The sequence below is a fragment of the Carcharhinus amblyrhynchos genome, chromosome 7 (assembly GCF_965287045.1).
Source record: "Carcharhinus amblyrhynchos chromosome 7, sCarAmb.v2.hapA, whole genome shotgun sequence".
Classification (NCBI taxonomy): domain Eukaryota; kingdom Metazoa; phylum Chordata; class Chondrichthyes; order Carcharhiniformes; family Carcharhinidae; genus Carcharhinus; species Carcharhinus amblyrhynchos.
The window spans coordinates 122896375-122917446 of record NC_137330.1 but is presented as its reverse complement, the minus strand read 5'-3'; the positions used below and the strand labels follow the sequence as shown (position 1 = coordinate 122917446).

At 44.4% G+C, this 21072-nt stretch overlaps 1 protein-coding gene across 6 annotated transcripts in view; it reads right to left on the bottom strand.

The window, feature by feature from the left end:
- Positions 1-21072, bottom strand: part of LOC145345263 (WD repeat-containing protein 26) — a 155013-nt gene that overhangs the window by 111082 nt on the left and 22859 nt on the right. For all 6 annotated transcript variants that reach the window (XR_013887043.1, XR_013887044.1, XM_080193078.1 and 3 more), the window contains exons 4-6: positions 18375-18511; positions 8851-8948; positions 4429-4585 (exon numbers count right to left, since the gene is read on the bottom strand). Coding sequence is in view for 4 of the 6 variants with exons in the window: in XM_080193078.1 (XP_080049204.1) it covers positions 4429-4585; positions 8851-8948; positions 18375-18511 (392 nt within the window). In the remaining 2 variants the exon portion in view is untranslated. The remainder of the gene's footprint in view (positions 1-4428; positions 4586-8850; positions 8949-18374; positions 18512-21072) is intronic.

Sequence of the window (21072 nt, the reverse complement as noted above, 5' to 3'; positions counted from 1 at the left end):
TTCTCTCTGATGCCCGCACCAAGGGGTTCAACCTCTCCTTCAGACATTCCGCTGTCCTTGAGTGTGCATCAAGTCTCACCTTCCACACAGTCACTGAGATGCCTATCTGGGCCAACAGAACCCCATTGCTTCACAGGTCCATAGAAAGTAGTCACTACCCTCTGGGTTTCCTTGGATCTCCGGCTTCTCAGGCCCACATTATTCCAGGTCTGCATGATGGAGCCTCTGCTCCTTGATCTTTACTTAACAGAACCTTTTCCAGATTTCTGTTCTTTCCTTTTGACTAGGAGGTCTCCTTAGAACTTCCTTCTGTCTCTCTCCCTGGGTTTGCGACCTTGGGACCTGCTCTCTGCAGTCTTTTTTCATGTCCTGCTAGAAAGATTTAAATTGCTCTTTGCACCTCAGAGCATAATCACCAAATGAACCTCAAACTGCTTTGTTCCCATGTTGCCAGGCAACAATTCAGCTTTTTTACATGTTTGCTTTAGAGTGGTAAAACCTCATTAAAATACATAAGAACATAAGAAATAGGAGCAGGAGTAGGCCATATAGCCCTTCGAGCCTGCCCCGCCATTCAATAAGATCATGGCTGATCTGTCGTGGCTCAGTTCCACATTCCCGCCCTCTCCCCATAACCCTTAATCCCCTCTCTTATCAAAAACCCATCAACCCGCGTCTTAAAAATATTTAGCGAGGCAGCCTCCACCACTTCAACGGGCAGAGAATTCCAGGGATTCACCACCCTTTGAGTGAAGTAGTTCCTCCTCAACTCCGTTCTAAACCGCCCCCCCTTTATCTTGAGGCTGTGCCCCCTATCCTTTCTGAGCGGGAAGAGTCTCTCCACCTCTATCCTATCCATCCCATTCATCATCTTATAGGTCTCAATGAGATCTCCCCTCATTCTTCTAAACTCTAACGAGTACAAGCCTAATTTATTCAGCCTCTCCTCATAGCTCAACCCCCTCAACTCCGGTATCAGCCTAGTAAACCTCCTCTGCACTCCCTCCAAGGCCAAAATATCCTTGCGTAAGTACAGCGCCCAAAACTGCACACAGTACTCCAGCTGTGGCCTCACCAATGCCGTATACAGCCGCAGCAAGACCTCCCTACTTTTATATTCAATCCCCCTCGCTATGAAGGCCAGCATCCCACTAGCCTTCCTGACCACCTGCAAGCTGGGTTTTTGCGACTCATGCACAAGGACCCCGAGGTCCCTCTGCACCGTCACCTGCTGCAGTTTTTCGCCACGTAAGTAATAATCCTTCCGACCATTATTCCTACCAAAGTGGACCACCTCGCATTTGCCAACATTAAATTCCATTTGCCAGTTCCTGGCCCATTCGCCCAGCCTATCTAGATCCTTCTGTAGACTCTCCACACCCTCCGCACAATTTGCCGTTCCACCAATCTTGGTGTCATCAGCAAATTTCGACACCATACACTCGGTTCCCCCCTCCAGATCATCTATATAAATGGTAAATAGCTGAGGCCCCAGCACCGAACCCTGGGGCACTCCACTAGTCACCATCCGCCAATCCGAATAGCACCCATTGACCCCCACTCTCTGCCTCCTATTTGACAACCAATCCTCTATCCACGCTAACACCCTACCCCCAACTCCATGTCCCCTGACCTTCTGCAATAACCTCTTGTGAGGTACCTTGTCAAACACCTTCTGAAAATCAAGAAAGACCACATCCACCGGCTCTCCTCTATCCACCGCCCTAGACACATCCTCATAGAACTCTAGGCACGACTTCCCTTTAACGAAACCATGCTGCGTCTGCTCTATCAAGCAATTCCTCTCAAGATGCCTCGCTATTTCCTCCTTGATGACGGATTCTAACATTTTACCTACAACAGACGTTAAACTAACCGGCCTATAATTCCCTGCCTTTTGCCTGCCACCCTTCTTAAACAACGGCGTAACATTAGCCGTTTTCCAATCTTCCGGCACTTCCCCGGAATCCAGCGACGTCTGGAAAATAACCACCAAGGCATCCACTATCACCTCCGCCATTTCTTTCAGAACCCTCAGATGCATTCCATCTGGTCCTGGCGACTTGTCCACAATCAGCCCCTCCAGTCTGTCGAGCACTGTCTCTCTAGTAACAGTAATGTCATTAAGACCCTCCAGTCCTACCACCTTTCCATCTCTAACACCCGGCAAATTATTTACGTCCTCCTCCATGAAGACCGAAACAAAAACGTTATTCAAGACCTGAGCCATATCCCCATCCCCTACCACCAAGTCCCCCTTCTCATCCTCTAAGGGACCAACGTTCACCCTAGCCAGCCTCTTCCTTTTTATATATTTATAAAAACTCTTGCTATCCTTTTTTATATTAAGAGCTAGCCCAGCTTCATAGTTTCTGCTACCCTTCTTTATCAATTTCTTTGTCAATCTTTGTTGACATTTAAACCTCTCCCAATCCTCTTCTCGCCCACTACTCTTAGCTACTCTAAACGCCTCCGCTTTTAATTTAACACTTTCCTTCACCTCCTTCGTTATCCACGGCTTATTACCTCTCCTCCTACTGTTCTTTTTGACCATCGGAATAAATTTCTGCTGAGCACCAAGAAAGATCTCCTTAAAGATCCTCCACTGCTCCTCAGCAGACCTACCTTCCAACGCGCTCCCCCAGTCCACATTCGCCAATTCTTCTCTCATCCTACCATACTCCCCTCTGTTCAAACAAAGGACGCGCGTCCGGGAACCCACTTTCTCCTCCTCCATCTGCACCAGAAACTCCACCATACAATGATCACTCTCCCGAAGAGGATCCTTCACCCCAAGGTCCCTAATTCTACCCGCCTCATTACATAGCACCACATCCAATATAGCTCGCTCCCTCATCGGCTCCAACACACACTGTTCCAGGAAACTATCCCAGCAGCATCTGTAAAAAAAACAACTGCAGAAATAGAATTAAGCTTAACAGAAATAAAGCTTAACTTACTTCTCACTCCCACAAATACAAGTTTAACTTACTTAAAACTATTTCCTAACAACACCAAATTATAAAGGGGTCAAAATGAAAACAGAGGATCCAATCAATCTGTTGCTGAGAAATCAAGTCAAATTTTGGTTAGATCAAGTATGATTCTGAAAGAAAAGGTAAAAAAGACTGCAGACTCAGTGGGAGATGCAATTTTTCTTTAAAAAAGCAAAGAATGGCTGCTTCACGTTCTTAGCAAAAGATGTTCATGACCACCTAAATCTAGATAAGGCGGCATACCAAACATTCCCCAAATCCATTATTTCTCCAACTTATTTGCAATATCCAGCTTTAAAATTAAATTACACTGCCTAGATTGTTTGATAGCTGTAAACATTCAGCATTCAAAATACTTCTCACAAGTGACACAGAGGAATGCCTGTCTGCTGCAGCTACAGCTGGTGACACTGAAGCTGGAGTAAAGTGCAATAGATCACCTGCAATTGGCTGATAAATAACCCACACTGAAATAAGTAGCATTTTCATATCCCACAACTTACACCAGATGCAAGTTGCTAGCACTGCTGCTTCTCAGCACCAAGGACCTGGGTTCGATTCCCAGCTTGAGTCACTGTGTGGAGTCTGCACGTTCCCCCAGTGTCTGCATGGGTTTCCTCCCACAGTCCGAAAGACGTGACGATTAGGTACATTGGCCATGCTGAATTCTCCCTCAGTGTACCTGAACAGGCGACGGAGTGTGGCAACGAGGGTATATTCACATTAATTTCATGCAATGTTAATGTAAGCCTGCTTGTGACTAATAAATAAATAAACAGAGAAACATACCCATTTCCCCATCCCCAAAGAACCAGACCAGTCTCCAGAACTAATCAAGACATTTCAACAGACACTCCATCACAACTAGATCATACTTATTAGCTTCCACAGTTTAATGCCTGGTGAATGGAAGATTTCAATTTAAACCATTTCATCTTGTCTTCCTATAAAGACACAAACTTATTTTCTTGCTATAAATATGTAGAGAAATACTTTAGAACTGACATAGTAAAAATACTTTAACATGTCCTGGTCCATTAACTCAGTTCAATGGAGTTTCATCCAAGTCAGATGATTGTTGGCTCTAATTCCAGTTGAAAACTGGATGACAATCAAGGATGTCATCCCACAGCAGGAGCAAGAAACTGCTGCTGTCTTTCAGATGAGGATATTAACTAAAATCTGGCTGTACGTTCTGGTATTTGAGACCGAAAAAAAAGTTTTTAACTCAAGAGACTCTTCCTAACATCCTGCTTATTACTTGTTCAATGAGTACTCCAAGAAAAAATAGAATCAGCTAGCCATTCAAAATAGCTTCTATTCTTGCTTATACAAGATCAACTGCATTTTAAAAATATCAACATTATATGCAGTATTTTGAGGGATAAAATAAGGTTCTATGATAGCCAGCATGTGATGACTTATTACTTACCTACTGCAAACATGGTCCATGAGTAGAGACATTGAGTCTAGGTTGCCATCTAGTTTTGTATTGTGATAAAGGCACCGGTCTCGCTGCAGTTCCACTGCTTGGCGTAGCAGAGTTTGTAAGCGTCGTGGAGGCAACATCACTGAAGGAGGCAGGTACACTAGCAAAATAAAGTAAAATTTAAAATTTTTGATTGATAGAGGTATTGTCACAGAGAATACAACAGTTAATGGTGATTGACAGATAGTTGCCAAGCATTGTTTGACATTTAAACCAAGCAACATGGATCATATAAATAAATATTGTGGTAACCCAGCACTAAACTCAGGACCGGATACAACAATGTCTAACTCAGCCTTGTTGACCCTGACAATCTCACATACTAATATTTGGGGCTTGTGCCAAAATGGGAAGAGCTGTCTATCAAGAAACAGCTTGACATTCCCTAAGACAACGTCTCAGACACCACCATCACTATCCCTGGGTACGTTCTGTTCCAGTGGCAGTACGGACCCAGCAGCATAGTGGCACTGTCAGGAGGGAGTTGTTCTGGGAGTCCTTAACAGTGACTCTGGGCCCCATGAGGTCCCATGACATCGGTTCAATCACAGGAAAGGAAACCTCCTGCTGATTCCCACTCCCCACAATTCCCCCTCAGCAGATGAATCAGTACACCTTCATGTTGAACACCACTTGGAGGAGGCACTGAGGTTAAGAGCACAGAATGTACTCTGAATTGGGGAAACTTCAATATCCATCACCAAAAATGGCTTGGTAGCACCACCACTGACCGTGCTACTCGAAACCTAAAGGATATAGCTGCTAGACTGAGTCACTGGCTAAAGGTAAAGGGACAAGCAGGAGAACAAAACTTCCTGGGCCGCCACTTCATCAACCTGTCTGCCTTTGAAACATCTGTCTATGATGGTACAGGTCCGAGTAACCACCACAATTTTTGTGGAGATAAAATCCCATCTTCAAATTCAGAATATTCTCTTATCATGCTAAGTGATATTACCACCATGTTCAATGAAGTAGATTTCAAACAGATCTCGCAACTCAAGACTTTGCAACCATAAGGCACTTTGGGCAATCAGCAGCAGCAGAATTATACTCAACCACAATCAGTAATCTCATGGACCACCATATCCCCCACTCTACCAATATGGTCAAGCCAGGGACTCAATCTTAGTTCAATAGCAAGTGGAGGAGGGCATGCCAGGAGCAGCATCAGGCAAACCTAGTGAAGTCAGATCATGAGAGTACTTCTGTCATAGGCATACATAGCAATTCCACAACTAACAGATCAAATCTAAGCTCTGCAGTCCTCTGCAGCAATGAAAGGTGCTGGACAATTTAAACAACTCGTGCAGGCAGCTCCACAAATATCCCCATCCTCAATGGGGGAGCCCAACACAGTGAAAAAGATACGATTGAATCATTTGATACACCTTTCACAAAGAAGTGCCAAGCAGATGATCCATCTCAGCCTCCTCCAGAGGTCCCCAGCATCACAGATGTCAGTCTTCAGCCAGTTAATATGATTTTTTTTGTGTTTAAGGAGAATGTTAAAAAAAATTAGCTTTCTTTTACGGCAGTTGGTATGTCTCAGGTATAACAGCCCAGATGCTGGAAGAGCAGGATAATTACTCATTTCAAGCTTGTAAGGAGTTATGTGGAGTTAATGGGCTTTGTTTACTTAAGTTCTCCTGAGATTTCTGATTAGAGTGATTGACAGGATCATGTGATGTGATTAATGTGCAATCCTCGGTCTGCAGCAGAGAGAAAAAACTTCTGCAGAAAACTATTTAGTTTGCAGCTGAAGCTTGGAGAAAGTAAGGATTTTGCAGGCTTCTGGAACTCAAAGCTCAAAGGCCGTTAACAAATGTTAAAGCAAATATGCCTGGATTTGTTAATTATTTATTTAAAAGTGGATTAGATTTATGCATAATGGGGCCTACCTGGAAGTGGAATAGTGATAAGCTATAAAGTCAAGTTGCTTCCTTTCATTTTTAAATAGAGTCATAAAGGTTTACAGCATGGAAACAGGCCCTTCGGCCCAATTTGTCCATGCCGCCCTTTTTTTTTAAAACCCCTAAGCTAATCCCAATTGCCTGCATTTGGCCCATATCCCACTATGCCCATCTTACCTATGTAACTATCTAAATGCTTTTTAAAAGATAGAATTGTGCCCATCTTTGGCAGCTTGTTCCAGACACTCACCACCCTGTGTGAAAAAACTGCCCCTCTGGACACTTCTGTATCTCTCCTCTCTCACCTTAAACCTATGCCCTCTAGTTTTAGACTCCCCTACCTTTGGGAAAAAATATTGACTATCTACCTTGTCTATGCCCCTCTTCATTTTTCAGACCTCTATAAGGTCATCCCTCAGTCTCCTATGCTCCAGAAAAAAAAGCCCCAGTCTACTCAGTCTCTCCTTATAAATAAATTCACCAAGTCCTGGTCACATCCTGGTAAATCTTTTCTGCACTCTTTCTAATTCAGTAATATCCTTCCTATAATCGGGTGACCAGAATTGCACACAGTATTCCAAGTGTGGCCTTACCGATGTCTTGTACAACTTCAACAAGACATCCCAACTCCTGTATTCAATGTTCTGACCAATGAAACCAAGCATGCCGAATACCGCCTTCACCACTCTGTCCACCTGTGACTCCACTTTCAAGGAGCTATGAACATATACTCCTAGATCTCTCTGTTCTGTAACTCTCCCCAGTGCCCTACCATTAACTGAGTAAGTCCTGCCCTGGTTCAATCTACCAGAATGCATTACCTCGCATTTGTCTAATACTCCATCTGCCATTCGTCAGCCCACTGGCCCAATTGATCAAGATCCCACTGCAATTGGAGACAACCTTCCTCGCTGTCCACCATGCCACCAATCTTGGTGTCATCTGCAAACTTACTAACCATGCACCCTATATTCTCATCCAAATTATTAATATAAATGACATAACAGTGGCCCCAGCACTGATCCCTGAGGCACACCACTGGTCACAGGCCTCTAGTTTGAAAAAACAACTCTCTACAAGCACCCTCTGGCTTCTGTCAAGAAGCCAATTTTGTATCCATTTAGATATCTCACCCTGGATATTGTTCAGCTGTTAATAATTAAACTGCTTCATTTGCTACTTTTATTTAAACTGTGTTGTTAAATAAAGCTTGTTTTACTCTAACACTCTAGAGGCCATGTTGGAAAAGGAGTTCCAGCGTGGCTGGTGGTGAGAAAGGTCCTTCCCTTTGGATCCTGCCTACATATCTAGAATCTTTGCCCTCAAGGTGAGTGTTGTGAGGGAAAAGGATCATCTCTTTCAGGAATGTGCCTTTGCAAAGCAGGTCTGGAGTGTCTCTTGCGAAGATTCATCCCAAGCAGCTCTGTGCTCCACAGACTGTTCACAGTACCCAGGCACCAAGACAAACATCAAATGTTTGAAAGATTATCAGTTCTTTGAAAGATGCTCTGTGGTCTGCCTGAAAGATCTGTGGTCTGCAGAAGGATCTAGATAGGCTGGGCGAATGGGCCAGGAAATGGCAAATGGAATTTAATGTTGGCAAGTGTGAGGTGGTCCACTTTGGTAGGAAGGACTATTACTTACAGGGCGAAAAACTGCAGCATGCGACGGTGCAGAGGGACCTCGGGGTCCTTGTGCAGGAGTCGCAAAAACCCAGCCTGCAGGTGCAGCAGGTGGTCAGGAAGGCTAATGGGATGCTGGCCTTCATAGCGAGGGGGATCGAATATAAAAGTAGGGAGGTCTTGCTGCAACTGTACAGGGCACTGGTGAGGCCGCAGCTGCAGTACTGTGTGCAGTTTTGGTTGCCGCACTTACGCAAGGATATTTTGGCCTTGGAGGGAGTGCAGAGGAGGTTTATAGGCTGATACCGGAGTTGAGGGGGTTGAACTATGAGGAGAGGCTGAATAAACTAGGCTTGTACTCGTTAAGAGTTTAGAAGAATGAGGGGAGATCTCATTGAGATGTACAAGATGATGAATGGGATGGATAGGATAGAGGTGGAGAGGTTCTTCCCGCTCAGAAAGGACAGTAGGACGAGAGGGCACAGCCTCAAGATAAAGGGGGGGCGGTTTAGAACGGAGTTGAGAAGGAACTTCTTCACTCAAAGGGTGGTGAATCTCTGGAATTCTCTGCCCGTTGAAGTGGTGGAGGCTGCCTCGCTAAATATATTTAAGACGCGGGTTGATAGGTTTTTGATAAGCGAGGGGATTGAGGGTTATGGGGAGAGGGCGGGAAGGTGGAACTGAGCCACGACAGATCAGCCATGATCTTACTGAATGGCGGGGCAGGCTCGAAGGGCTAGATGGCCTACTCCTGCTCCTATTTCTTATGTTCTTAATAAAACTATTTCAATATTTCTTTACTACTTTGCTTGCAAGCAGAATTAACTTACTTTGAAGCTTGTCAAGTAACTTTGATCGTGAAGCGGTCCCTTTTCCTTCCCATTCAGCCTTTGCTCTCAGGTCATCTGTATGGCTGCACATTAGATACCTGCGGAGAAAGAAATTGAGATGACCTTTCAGCAGCCACACAGGGAGAATCAAAGAGAACAAATAACAGCACAGCACAAGAACAGGCCCTTCGGCCCGCCAAATCTGTGCCGACACAGATGCCTCTCTAATCTAATATTTTCTTGCCTCTACATGGTCCATATCCCTCTATTCCCTGCCTATTCACGTATCTATCCAAATACTTCTTAAATGCGGTTACAGAATCTGCTTCCACCACCTTCTTCAGCAGCACGTTTCTGGCATTCACTACCTTGTGTGAAAAACTTGCCTCTTACATCTCTTTTAAACTTTCCCCCTCACTTTCAACCTATGCCCCCAAGTAACTGAACCTTCAACCCAGGGAAAATGACTGACTATTCACTCTTTCCAAACCTGTCAATTTCTCTCGTCATCCAGGGTTCCCGAATCTTGCCATCTTTATCCTTCATTTTTACAGGGGCTTACATGTTCTGAATTATTAACTGACTTTTAAAAGACTCCCACATATCAGGTGTGGATTTACCCTCAAACAGCCACCCTCAATCTACATTCCCTAGCCCCTGCCTAATACTCTCGTAAGTACTCTTCCCCAGTTTAGTACTTTCACTCTGTGACTACTTCTATCCTTTTCTACAAGTGTCTTGAAATTTACAGAATTATGATCATTGTTCCCAAAATGGTCACCCACTGGGACACCAATCACCTGTCTGGACTTATTTCCCAGAACCAGGTCTAAAATAGCTCCTTCCTAAGTTGGACTATCTACATATTGCCTCAAAAAGCACTCTTAGACACACTGAACAAACTCTGCCCCGTCCAAGCCCCTGATACTAAAGGAATCCCAGTGTATGTTGGGGAAGTTACAATCACCCAGCACAACAACCCTGTTGTTTTTACACCTTCTTATAATCTGCTGACATATCAGTTCCTTCATTTCACACTGGTTGTTGGGTGGTCTATAGTGTAACCCCAACAGATGCTAAATTGCAGGAAGGCTAACTACAACCAGATTAGACAGGATTTGGAGGCTGTTGTTTGGGAGAGGCTGTTTGAGGGTAAATCTACATTCGGCACATTGAGGTCTTTTAAGGAGCAATTGATTGGAGTGCAAGACAGGCATGTGCCTACGAAAAGGAAGGACAGGAAAGGCAGGATTCAGGAACCGTGGATGACCAAGCAAATTTTGAGTCTAGTCGAAAAGAAAAAGGATGCATACGTGAGGTCTATCTAATTGAAAACAGATGAAGCATAGAACCATAGAAAATTATGGCTTAGAAACAGGCCTTTTGGCCCTTCTTGTCTGTGCCGAACCATTTTTTGCCTCATCCCACTAGCATTTGAAGAATACAGAGAAAATAGAAAAGAACTCAAACACGGAGTTAGGAGGAGTCACAAAATGCCCTTGGCAAACTGGATTAAAGGAGAATCCCAAGACATTTTTTACTTATATTAGGAACAAGAGGGTAGCTGGAGAAACAGTTGGTCTACTTAAAAGACAAATGAGCGGAAGTATGTGTAGAACCAAGAGAAACAGGTAAAATATTAATGAATACGTTGCATAAGTATTTCAAAGGAGGGACACGTCGATTGGTGGTATCTTGGAGGGGTGTGTAAACATTTTAGAACAAGTCATCATTAGAAGGGAGGAAGCATTAGGTGAATTAAAAAACATTAAGGTAGCAAATCCTAAGAGCCAGACGGCATCTATCCCAGATTACTGAGGGAAACGAGATGAAATTGCTAGGCCTCTAATAGAAATCTCTTTCTTCGTTGGCCACTGGTGAGGTACCACAGGATTGGAGGATAGCCAATGTTGTCCTTTTACTTAAGAAGGGTAGCAAGGATAACCCGGGTAATTTTAGGCCAGTGAGCTTGACATCAGTGATATGGAAACTGTTGGAGAAGATCCTTAGGAGTAGGATCACTACATGTTTGGAACTGAATGGTCTTGTTTGTGACAGAGCATGGTTTTGTATGTAGGAGGTCATGCCTAAATAATTTAATTGAGATTTTTGAGTAGATGACAAAATTGATTGACAAGGGAAGGGCTGTGGTGTTGTCTACATGGACAAGGTCCCTTACGACAGACTGGTGCAAAAAATTAAATCTCATGAGATCAGGGGTGAACTAGCTAGATGATTTTAAAACTGGCTTGGCCATAGAAGAAAGTGTAGCAGTGGAAGGGCATGTTTCTAAATGGAGGTCTGTGATTACTGATGTTCCACAGGGATCAGTGCTGGGACTTCTGCTGTTTGTAATATATAATGACTTGGAAGAAAAGGTAGCTAGCCTGATTAGCAAGTTTGCAGGCGATGCTATGATTGGAGGAGTTGCGGATAGTGATGAAGATTGTCAGAGATTACAGCAGAATATAGATAGGCTGGAAATTGGGTGGAGAAATCCACTTCAGATCAGCCATGATCTTATTGAATGGTGGGGCAGGCTCGAAGGGCTAGATGGCCTACTCCGGCTCTTATTTCTTATGTTCTTATGTTTATGTTCTTATGAAATGGCAGATGGAATTTAATCCAGACAAATGTGAGGTGATGCATTTTGGTAGATCCAATTCAAGCACAAGTTATAAAATAAATGGCAGAACAATCAAGAACATTGACACAGAGATCTGGGAGTACACGCTCACACATCCTTAAGTGGCAGCACAGGTGGAAAAGGTAGTAAAGAAAGCATATGGAATGCTTGCATTCATCAGACAGGCATCAAGTATAAAAGTTGGCAAATTATGTTAGCCATATAAAACATTGGTTAGGCCACATTTGAAATACCCTGTCCAATTCTGGTCACCATACTACCAGAGGACGTGGAGGCTTTGCAGAGAGTGCAGGAAAGGATGTTGCCTGGTCCGGAAGGTATTAGCTATGAGGAAAGATTGAACAAACGGGATTGTTCTCTCTGGAAAGAGAGAAGGGCGACCTAATAGAAGTTTATAAAATTATGAGGGGTATAAATAGGGTTGCAAGCTTTCTCCCAGAGCAGAAGTGACAATTACAAAGGGGCACAAGTTCAAGATAAGGGGGAAAAGGTTCAGTAGAGATTTGAGGGGGAAGTTTTTTTAGACAGAGGGTGGTGGGGGCCTGGAATGCATTGCCAAGTGAGGTGGGTGAGGCAGTTACATTAGCCACATCTAAGACTTATCTTGATTTGCATTTGAACAAATGGGGAATAGAGGGATCTAAGCAGTTGGTTAGATAGGTAAACATGATTGGCAAAGGCTTGGAGGACCAAAGGGCCTTATGCTGTGCTGTGCTATACAGTTTTTTGTTCAGTGATTGCACCGCTCCTGTTCCTGAATTGGCCTTACTGCATGATCTCACTAAGGTGTCTTCCCTCTGTATAACTATGATATTCTCCCTAATCAGTAAACACCACCCCCACCTTTTATAACCCTCTCCATCTCGACTGAAGCATCTAAATCCTGGAATGATAGTCCTGCCGTTCTTTCATCCAAATCTCTAATTGCTACAACATCATAGTTTCATGTAATAACCCAAGCTTTAAGTTCAGGGTGGCAAGGTGGCACAGTGGTTAGCACATCTGCCTCACAACACCAGGGACCAGGGTTCGATTCCTGGCTTGGGTCATTGTCTGAGTGAAGATTACATATTCTCTTCGTGTCTGCATGGGCTTCCTCCAAGTGCTGCAGTTTCTTCCCAGTGCAAAGATGTGTGGATTAGGTTGATTGGCCATGCTAAATTGTCCCTTAGTGTCAGGGGGTTAACAGGATAAATATGTGGGGTTATCGGGATCGTGGCTCGGTGCAGGCTCATTGGGCTGAATGGCCTCCTTCCGTGATGTAGGGATTCTACGATTCATCCGCCTTACCTGTCATAGCGTTCGCATTAAAGCAAACATACCTCAGACCATCTGTCCTGTCGTGTTTTGTACACTGTGTTTTATTTCTCTTAGCTTTACTGGACCAATTCACTGATTTCTCCATAGTCTATATGTAATGGATATGTAAGGAGATTCTGGATAGTTGCAGAAAAAATAGGGTTGTTGTAGTGAGAGACTTTAATTTCCCTGGTATAGACTGGAAAGTGCTTAGGGCTGGGGGTCTGGACAGGGAGGAATTTATAAAATGTGTACTGGAAGGTTCTTTGGAACAGTATGTAGATAGCCCAACTAGAGAGGGGGCTATACTAGATCTAGTTCTGGGAAATGAGCCTGGTTAGGTCATCAAAGTTTCAGTAGGGGAACATGTGGCAAATAGTGACCACAATTCTGTTAACTTTAGGATAGTAATGGACAAGGATGAGTGTTGTCCTACAGATAGGGTGCTAAATTTGGGGACGGTTAACTATAGCCAGATTAGGCAGGAATTGGTGGCCGTTGATTGGGAGAGGCTGTTCAAGCGTATGTCCACATCTGGCACGTGGGAGTCTTTTAAGGAACACTTGATGAGACATGTGCCTGTAAAAAAAGATAGGAAAGGTAGGATTCGAGAACCACGGATAACCAGGGAAGTTGAGGATCTGATCAAAAAGAAAAGAGGCGTATGTTAGGTCCGGACAACTGAAAACAGATGGAGCTCTGGAGGAATACAGACAGAGTAGGAAAGAACTCAAACGGAGAGTTAGAAGGGCAAAAAGAGGTCACAATGTTCTTGGCAGACAGGATTAAGGAGAATCCTAAGGCATTTTTTTCATGTTAGGAACAAAAGAGTTGTCAGGAAAAAAAAAATCAGACCTCTCAGGGACAAAGGAAGGGAATTATGCTTAGAACCCAAGGGAATAGGGGAGATCCTAAATGAATACTTTGCATCAGTATTCACAAAGGAGAGGGATGTGTTGACTGAGAATGTCTCAGAGGTGTTGACCCGTTAGAAAGAATCTCCATTACAAGGGAGGAAGTGTTAGGTTTTTTCGGGAACATTAAAACTGACAACTCCCCAGGGCCTGATGGCATCTATCCTAGACTGCTCAGGGAGACGAGGTGAAATTGCCGGGCCTCTGACGGAAATCTTTGTCTCTTCACTGGACACAGGTGAGGTCCCCGAGGACTGGAGGATAGTGAACGTGGTACCATTATTTAAGGAGGATAGCAGGGATAACCCGGGTAATTATAGGCCGGTGAGCTTGACGTCCATGGTAGGGAAGTTGTTGTTGGAGAGTATTCTTAGAGATAGGATGTATGCGCATTTAGAATGGAACAATCTCATTGGTGACGGACAGCATTTTGTAAGAGGGAGGTCGTGCCTTAGAAATTGAGGAGGTGACAAAAACGGTTGACGAAGGAAGGGCCGTGGATGCCGTTTATATGGATTTCAGTAAGGTGTCTGACAATGTCCCTCATGGCAGGTTGGTTAAGAAGGTTAAGGCTCATGGGATACAAGGAGAGGTGGCTAGATGGGTAGAGAACTGGCTTGGCCACAGGACATAGAGGGTAGCAGTCGAAAGATCTTCTTCCGGCTGGAGGTCTGTGACCAGTGGTGTTCCGCAGGGCTCTGTACTGGGACCTCTGCTGTTTGTGATTTATATAAATGATCTGGAAGAAGGAGTAACTGGTGTTATCAGCAAGTTTGTGCATGACACAAAAATGGCTGGACTTGCGGATAGCTATGAACATTGTCAGACAATACAGCAGGATATAGATAGGCTGGAAAATTGGGCTGAGAAATGGCAGATGGAATTTAATCCAGATAAATGCGAGGTGATGCATTTTGGAAGAACTAACGTCGGGGGGAGTTATACAATAAACGGCAGTACCATCAACAGTATAGAAACACAGAGGGACCTAGGTGTGTAAGTCCACAAATCCTTGAAGGTGGCAGCACAGGTGGAGAAGGTGGTGAAGAAGGCATATGGTACGCTTGCCTTTCTAGGATAGGGTACAGAGTATAAAAGCTGGAGTCTGATGTTGTAGTTGTATAAGAACATAAGAAATAGGAGCAGGAGTAGGCCATCTGGCCCGAGCCTGCCCCGCCATTCAATAACATCATGGCTGATCTGTCGTGGCTCAGTTCCACATTCCCGCCCTCTCCCCATAACCCTTAATCCCCTCTCTTATCAAAAATCCATCAACCCGCGTCTTAAAATTATTTAGTGAGGTAGCCTCCACCACTTCAACGGGCAGAGAATTCCAGAGATTCACCACCCTTTGAGTGAAGAAGTTCTTCCTCAACTCCGTTCTAAACTGCCACCCCCCGCTTTATCTTGAGGCTGCGCCCCCTAGTCCTACTGTCCTTTCTGAGCGGGAAGAGTCTCTCCACCTCTATCCTATCCATCCCATTCATCATCTTATACGTCTCAATGAGCTGTCCCCTCATTCTTCTAAACTCTAACGAGTACAAGCCTAGTTTATTCAGCCTCTCCTCATAGCTCAACCCCCTCAACTCCGGCATCAGCCTAGTAAACCTTCTCTGCGCTCCCTCCAAGGCCAAAATATCCTTGCTTAAGTACGGCACCCAAAACTGCACACAGTACTCCAGCTGCGGCCTCACCAATGCCCTATATAGTCGCAGCAAGACCTCCCTACTTTTATATTCAATCCCCCTCGCTATGAAGGCCAGCATCCCATTCGCCTTCCTGACCACCTGCTGCACCTGCAAGCTGGGTTTTTGCGACTCATGCACAAGGACCCCGAGGTCCCTCTGCACCGTCGCATGCTGCAGTTTTTCTCCACGTAAGTAATAATCCTTCCTACTATTCTTCCTACCAAAGTGGACCCCCTCGCACTTGCCAATATTAAATTCCATTTGCCAGTTCCTGGCCCATTCGCCCAGCCTATCTAGATCCTTCTGCAGACTCTCCACACCCTCCGCACAATTTGCCATTCCACCAATCTTGGTGTCATCAGCAAATTTCGATACCATACACTCGGTTCCCTCCTCCAGATCATCTATATAAATGGTAAATAGCTGAGGCCCCAGCACCGACCCCTGCGGCACTCCACTAGCCACCAACCGCCAATCCGAATAGCACCCATTGACCCCCACTCTCTGCCTCCTATTTGACAACCAGTCCTCTATCCACGCTAACACCCTACCCCCAACTCCATGTCCCCTGACCTTCTGCAATAACCTCTTGTGAGGTACCTTGTCAAACGCCTTTTGAAAATCAAGAAAGACCACATCCACCGGCTCTCCTCTATCCACCGCCCTAGACACATCCTCATAGAACTCCAGTAAATTTGTCAGACACGACTTCCCCTTAACAAAACCGTGCTGCGTCTGCTCTATCATGCAATTCCCCTCAAGATGCCTCGCTATTTCCTCCTTGATGATGGATTCGAACATTTTACCTACAACAGATGTCAAACTAACCGGCCTATAATTCCCCGCCTTTTGCCTGGCACCCTTCTTAAACAATGGCGTAACATTAGCCGTTTTCCAATCTTCCGGCACTTCCCCGGAATCCAGCGACGTCTGGAAAATAACCACCAAGGCATCCACTATCACCTCCAGCATTTCTTTCAGAACCCTCAGATGCATTCCATCCGGTCCTGGGGACTTGTCCACAATCAGCCCCTCCAGTCTGTCAAGCACCGCCTCTCTAGTAACAGTAATGTCATTGAGACCCTCCAGTCCTACCACCTTTCCGTCTCTAACACCCGGCAAATTATTCACGTCCTCCTCCGTGAAGACCGAAACAAAAACGTTATTCAAGACCTCAGCCATTTCCCCATCCCCTACCACTAAGTCCCCCTTCTCATCCTCTAAGGGTCCAATGTTCACCCTAGCCAGCCTCTTCCTTTTTATATACTTATAAAAACTCTTGCTATCCTTTTTTATATTAAGTGCTAGCCCAGCTTCGTAGTTTCTCCTACCCTTCTTTATCAATTTCTTTGTCAATCTTTGTTGACATTTAAACCTCTCCCAATCCTCTTCTCGCCCACTACTCCTAGCTACTCTGAATGCCTCCGCTTTTAATTTAACACTTTCCTTCACCTCCTTTGTTATCCACGGCTTATTACCTCTCCTCCTACGGTCCTTTTTGACCATCGGAATAAATTTCTGCTGAGCACCAAGAAAGATCTCCTTAAAGATCCTCCACTGCTCCTCAGCAGACCTACCTTCCAACGCGCTCCCCCAGTCCACATTCGCCAATTCCCCTCTCATCCTATCGTACTCCCCTCTGTTCAAACAAAGGACACGTGTCCAGGAACCCACTTTGTCCTCCTCCATCTGCACCAGAAACTCCACCATACAATGATCACTCTCCCCAAGAGGATCCTTCACCGCAAGGTCCCTGATTCTACCCGCCTCATTACATAGCACCAGATCCAAGATAGCTCGCTCCCTCGTCGGCTCCAGTATAGAATGCTGATTAGGCCACATTTGGAGTACTGCGTCCAGTTCTGGTCGCCGCACTACCAGAAGGACGTGGAGGCTTTAGAGAGAGTGCAGAGAAGGTTTTCCAGGATGTTGCCTGGTATGGAGGGTCTTAACTATGAGGAGAGATTGGGTAGACTGGGGTTGTTCTCCCTGGAAATACAGAGAATGACGGTAGACCTAATAGAGGTGTACAAAATTATAAAGGGTATAGATAGGGTGAATAGTGGGAAGAGGTGACGATCACAAGGGATCACGGGCTCAAGGTGAGAGGGGCGAGGTATAACTCAGATATCAGAGGGATTTTTTTTTTTTTACGCAGAGGGTAGTGGGGGCCTGGAATGCATGGCCAAGTAGGATGCTGTGGGTGAACTTGCACCAAATAAACTGTAGCTCGCCATCATCTTCTCAAGAGAATTAGAGGTGTGCAATAAATGCTGGCCTAGATGTGTGGGTTGATTGGTAAATTGATCCTAGTTTCCTGGGGATAGCTTTGGTAATGGGCAAAACATGGCAAATCAATTTCAAATGCAGGTAAACAAAATCAGCCAATTTGTATGAAATGTTACAGAAAATAACTGGGTTCCTGCTTGAAATGTGCAAAGAATGGTTTGGACAAAATAGCCTTCTCAACCAAATGCAGCCTATCGCCATCTGCAGACTAGTTTCACAGAAAGAAAATAGCGAATGGATATCACCTTAACAATCAAATCCCAGCACAAGTTATTTAGATAAATGTAAAAGACAAAAATTATAAATCCAAAGCTTCAGTATCACCATTCTGCTTTGAATAATCTGAAAATTAGCAACACACTTAGTTGGGCATGGGTCTGTGTTAAGGATCATGTAAACTAGTGAGGAAAGAGTCACTAATAAATAGGATGAAACAAAAAGCAGAGTTTATAATTGCAGTTTTAAAAACAGATGGAAGCGTCCATTGGCAAATCAGGTCATTCAGCAGGCTAATGTCACAAATTTATTACCAACATCACGGTTATTTGTTCCAAGCGGAAAAGACAAAGCAATAACGTAGGCCTCCACACATTATCCAGCAACCCAAAATATACTCTCAGGCAACGTGCAATTGTACGCTTTGAGCATTTGCACTAGTGAAAATGGACTTTTCCTTCTCCCACTTACCCACTCAAGATATGTATTCGCTCTGTGTTGTATTTCAATGGAGTCAGTTCACAACGCAGGACCTGTAGGGCTTCCAGAACCTTGCCATCTTCGAGATATTCCAAGTATTTCTGCTGCAGAAGCAGGAACTTCATTTTCTGAAAATAATTACGTACCATACAATAAAATAAAGACCAGGAATTTCACAATGAATCTCTAAATTCAGAGTTTCGATTTAAATGTTAAGTCAGGTCTCAAGTTATGTTGGAAGGGATCATCTTCTAGTCTTTCACAACCAGGACTACATTGGTTTATAGTTAAAGCTGCAGAAATTTCACAACTGTTACAGCAATTATTAACCATATTGAAAACTATAAGAACATAAGAAATAGGACAAGTAGGCCATCTAGCCCTTCGAGCCTGCCCCACCATTCAACAAGATCACGGCTGATCCGAAGTGGATCAGTTCCACTTTCCCGCTTTCTCCCCACAGCCCTTAATTCCCCTGTCTATCAGAAACATATCTACCCGTGACTTAAATATATTCAGCGAGGTAGCCTCCACCACATCAATGAGCAGAGAATTCCAGAGACTCACCACCCTTTGAGTGAAGAAGTTCCTCCTCAACTCTGATCTAGACTGCCCCCCCCACTTTATTTTGAGGCTGTGCCCTCTAGCTCTGCTATCCTTTCTAAGCTGGAAGGATCTCTCTACCTCTACCCTATCTATCCTCTTCATTATCTTACATGTCTTGAACACAACTTGAACACATCACTTAGCCTACAATGTCATTGGGTCAAAAGTATTGGCATCAATGCAAACGAGTAAACTGTTTTCAAGAGTAAACTGTAATCACTACAGATAACATTAGAGTTAAGAAATCCCACAAATGTCTCTACTTCCTCAGAAAATAAGTATAATTTGGATAAATGGGAGTTATTCACTTTGGAAGCAAAAGCAAGGCAGCAGATTACTACCCGAATGGCTGTAAATTGGGAGAGGGGTGTGTGCAGTGGGACCTGGCTATCCTTGTGCACCAGTTACTGAAGGTAAGCATGGAGGTGCAGCAGGCGGTAAAGACAGCCAATGTCAAGTTGGCCTTCATTGCGAGAGGCTTCGAGTATAGAAGCAGGGATGTTGTTGCTGCAACTAGACAGGATCTTGGTGAGATCACACCTACTGCACTGTGTGCAGTTTTGGTCTCCTTTTCTGAGGAAGGGTGTTCTTGCTCTTGAGGGACTGCAGCAAACATTTACCAGGCTAATTCCAGGGATGGTGGGACTGATGTATGAGAGGTTGACTCCGTTAGAATTGTTTTCACTGGAGTTCAAAGAAATGAAGGGGGACCTCACAGCAACTTATAAAATTCTGACAGGGTAGATACAGGGAAGATATTCCCAATAGTGGGGGAGTTCAGAACCAGGGGTCACAGTCTGACGATTCACGGTAGACTGTACAGGACGGAGATGAAGAAACATTTCTTTACCCAAAAAGTGGCAAGCCTGTGGAATTCGTTACCATAGAAACTAGTTGATGCCAAAACATTGAATATAGTCAAGAGGCAAATGGATATAGCACTTGGGGCAAATGGGATCAAAAGTTATGGGGAAAAGCAGACTAGGCTATTGAGTTGGATGATCAGCCAGGTTCGTGATGAATGGCGGAACTGGCTCGAAGGGCCAAATGGCCTCCTCCTGCTCCTCTCTTCTATGTTACTATGTTTATCTACGGCTAAGGAAGTTTGGCATATCAGCTACGACTCTCACCAACTTTTACAGATGCACCATAGAAAGCATTCTTTCTGGTTGTATCACAGCTTGGTATGGCTGCTGCCCAACTGCAAGAAACTACAAAAGGTTGTGAATGTAGCCCAATTCATCATGCAAACTAACCTCCCATCCATTTACTTTGTCTACACTTCCTGCTGCCTCAGCAAAGCAATCAGCATAATGAAGGATCTCACAATCCCTGGACTCAGTGTATATACAGGTGATAATAATAAATCAAATCTTCACATTACCTGCTAATTCAAGTAGACTTGAGTTATACAAGATTCTTACATCTGCTACAAAGCTGCACAGAAACCTGACTGACAAGACTGGTGTATTCTGTACACATCTGCTGTGACAGATGACGGTTAGTGGTGCCTAGTATAGATTCTTTCTGCGAGAACAAACTGGAAAATAGCATTATTGATAGAGTAGAGACTATGCTACTGGACCAACAATCCAGAGCAAGGACCAAATTTAGCTCAAGCCAGCTGCTGCGGGATATCCAAACCAAAGTAATTCTCGTTTAACTTCCATTCCTGTGAAAGCGCCTAGTTGGACTTCCTACTGCTCCACATGGGTGCGAACATTCCTACTGTACAACTTCAGAATCGTCTTACGGGATTTGAAATTATACTGTTTACTTCCTTAAGCCATGATAGCATTCGGTCTGACAATCATGAATAAACACACTTATTAGCCTGAAGTATCATGTGGGTGATCTATCCTCTTGACGTCCCCAGCATCACAGATGCCAATTTTCAGTCAATTTGATTTACTCCATGCAATTTCAAAAAACTAATGAAGTCACTGGATATTGCAAAGGCTAGAGGTCTGGACAATATTCCAGCAACTGTACACAGTGAACTCTTGTGCTCCAGAACTACCTACACCCCAAGCCAAGCAGTTTCAGTGCAGCTACAACACTGGCATCTACCCAGCAGTACCTT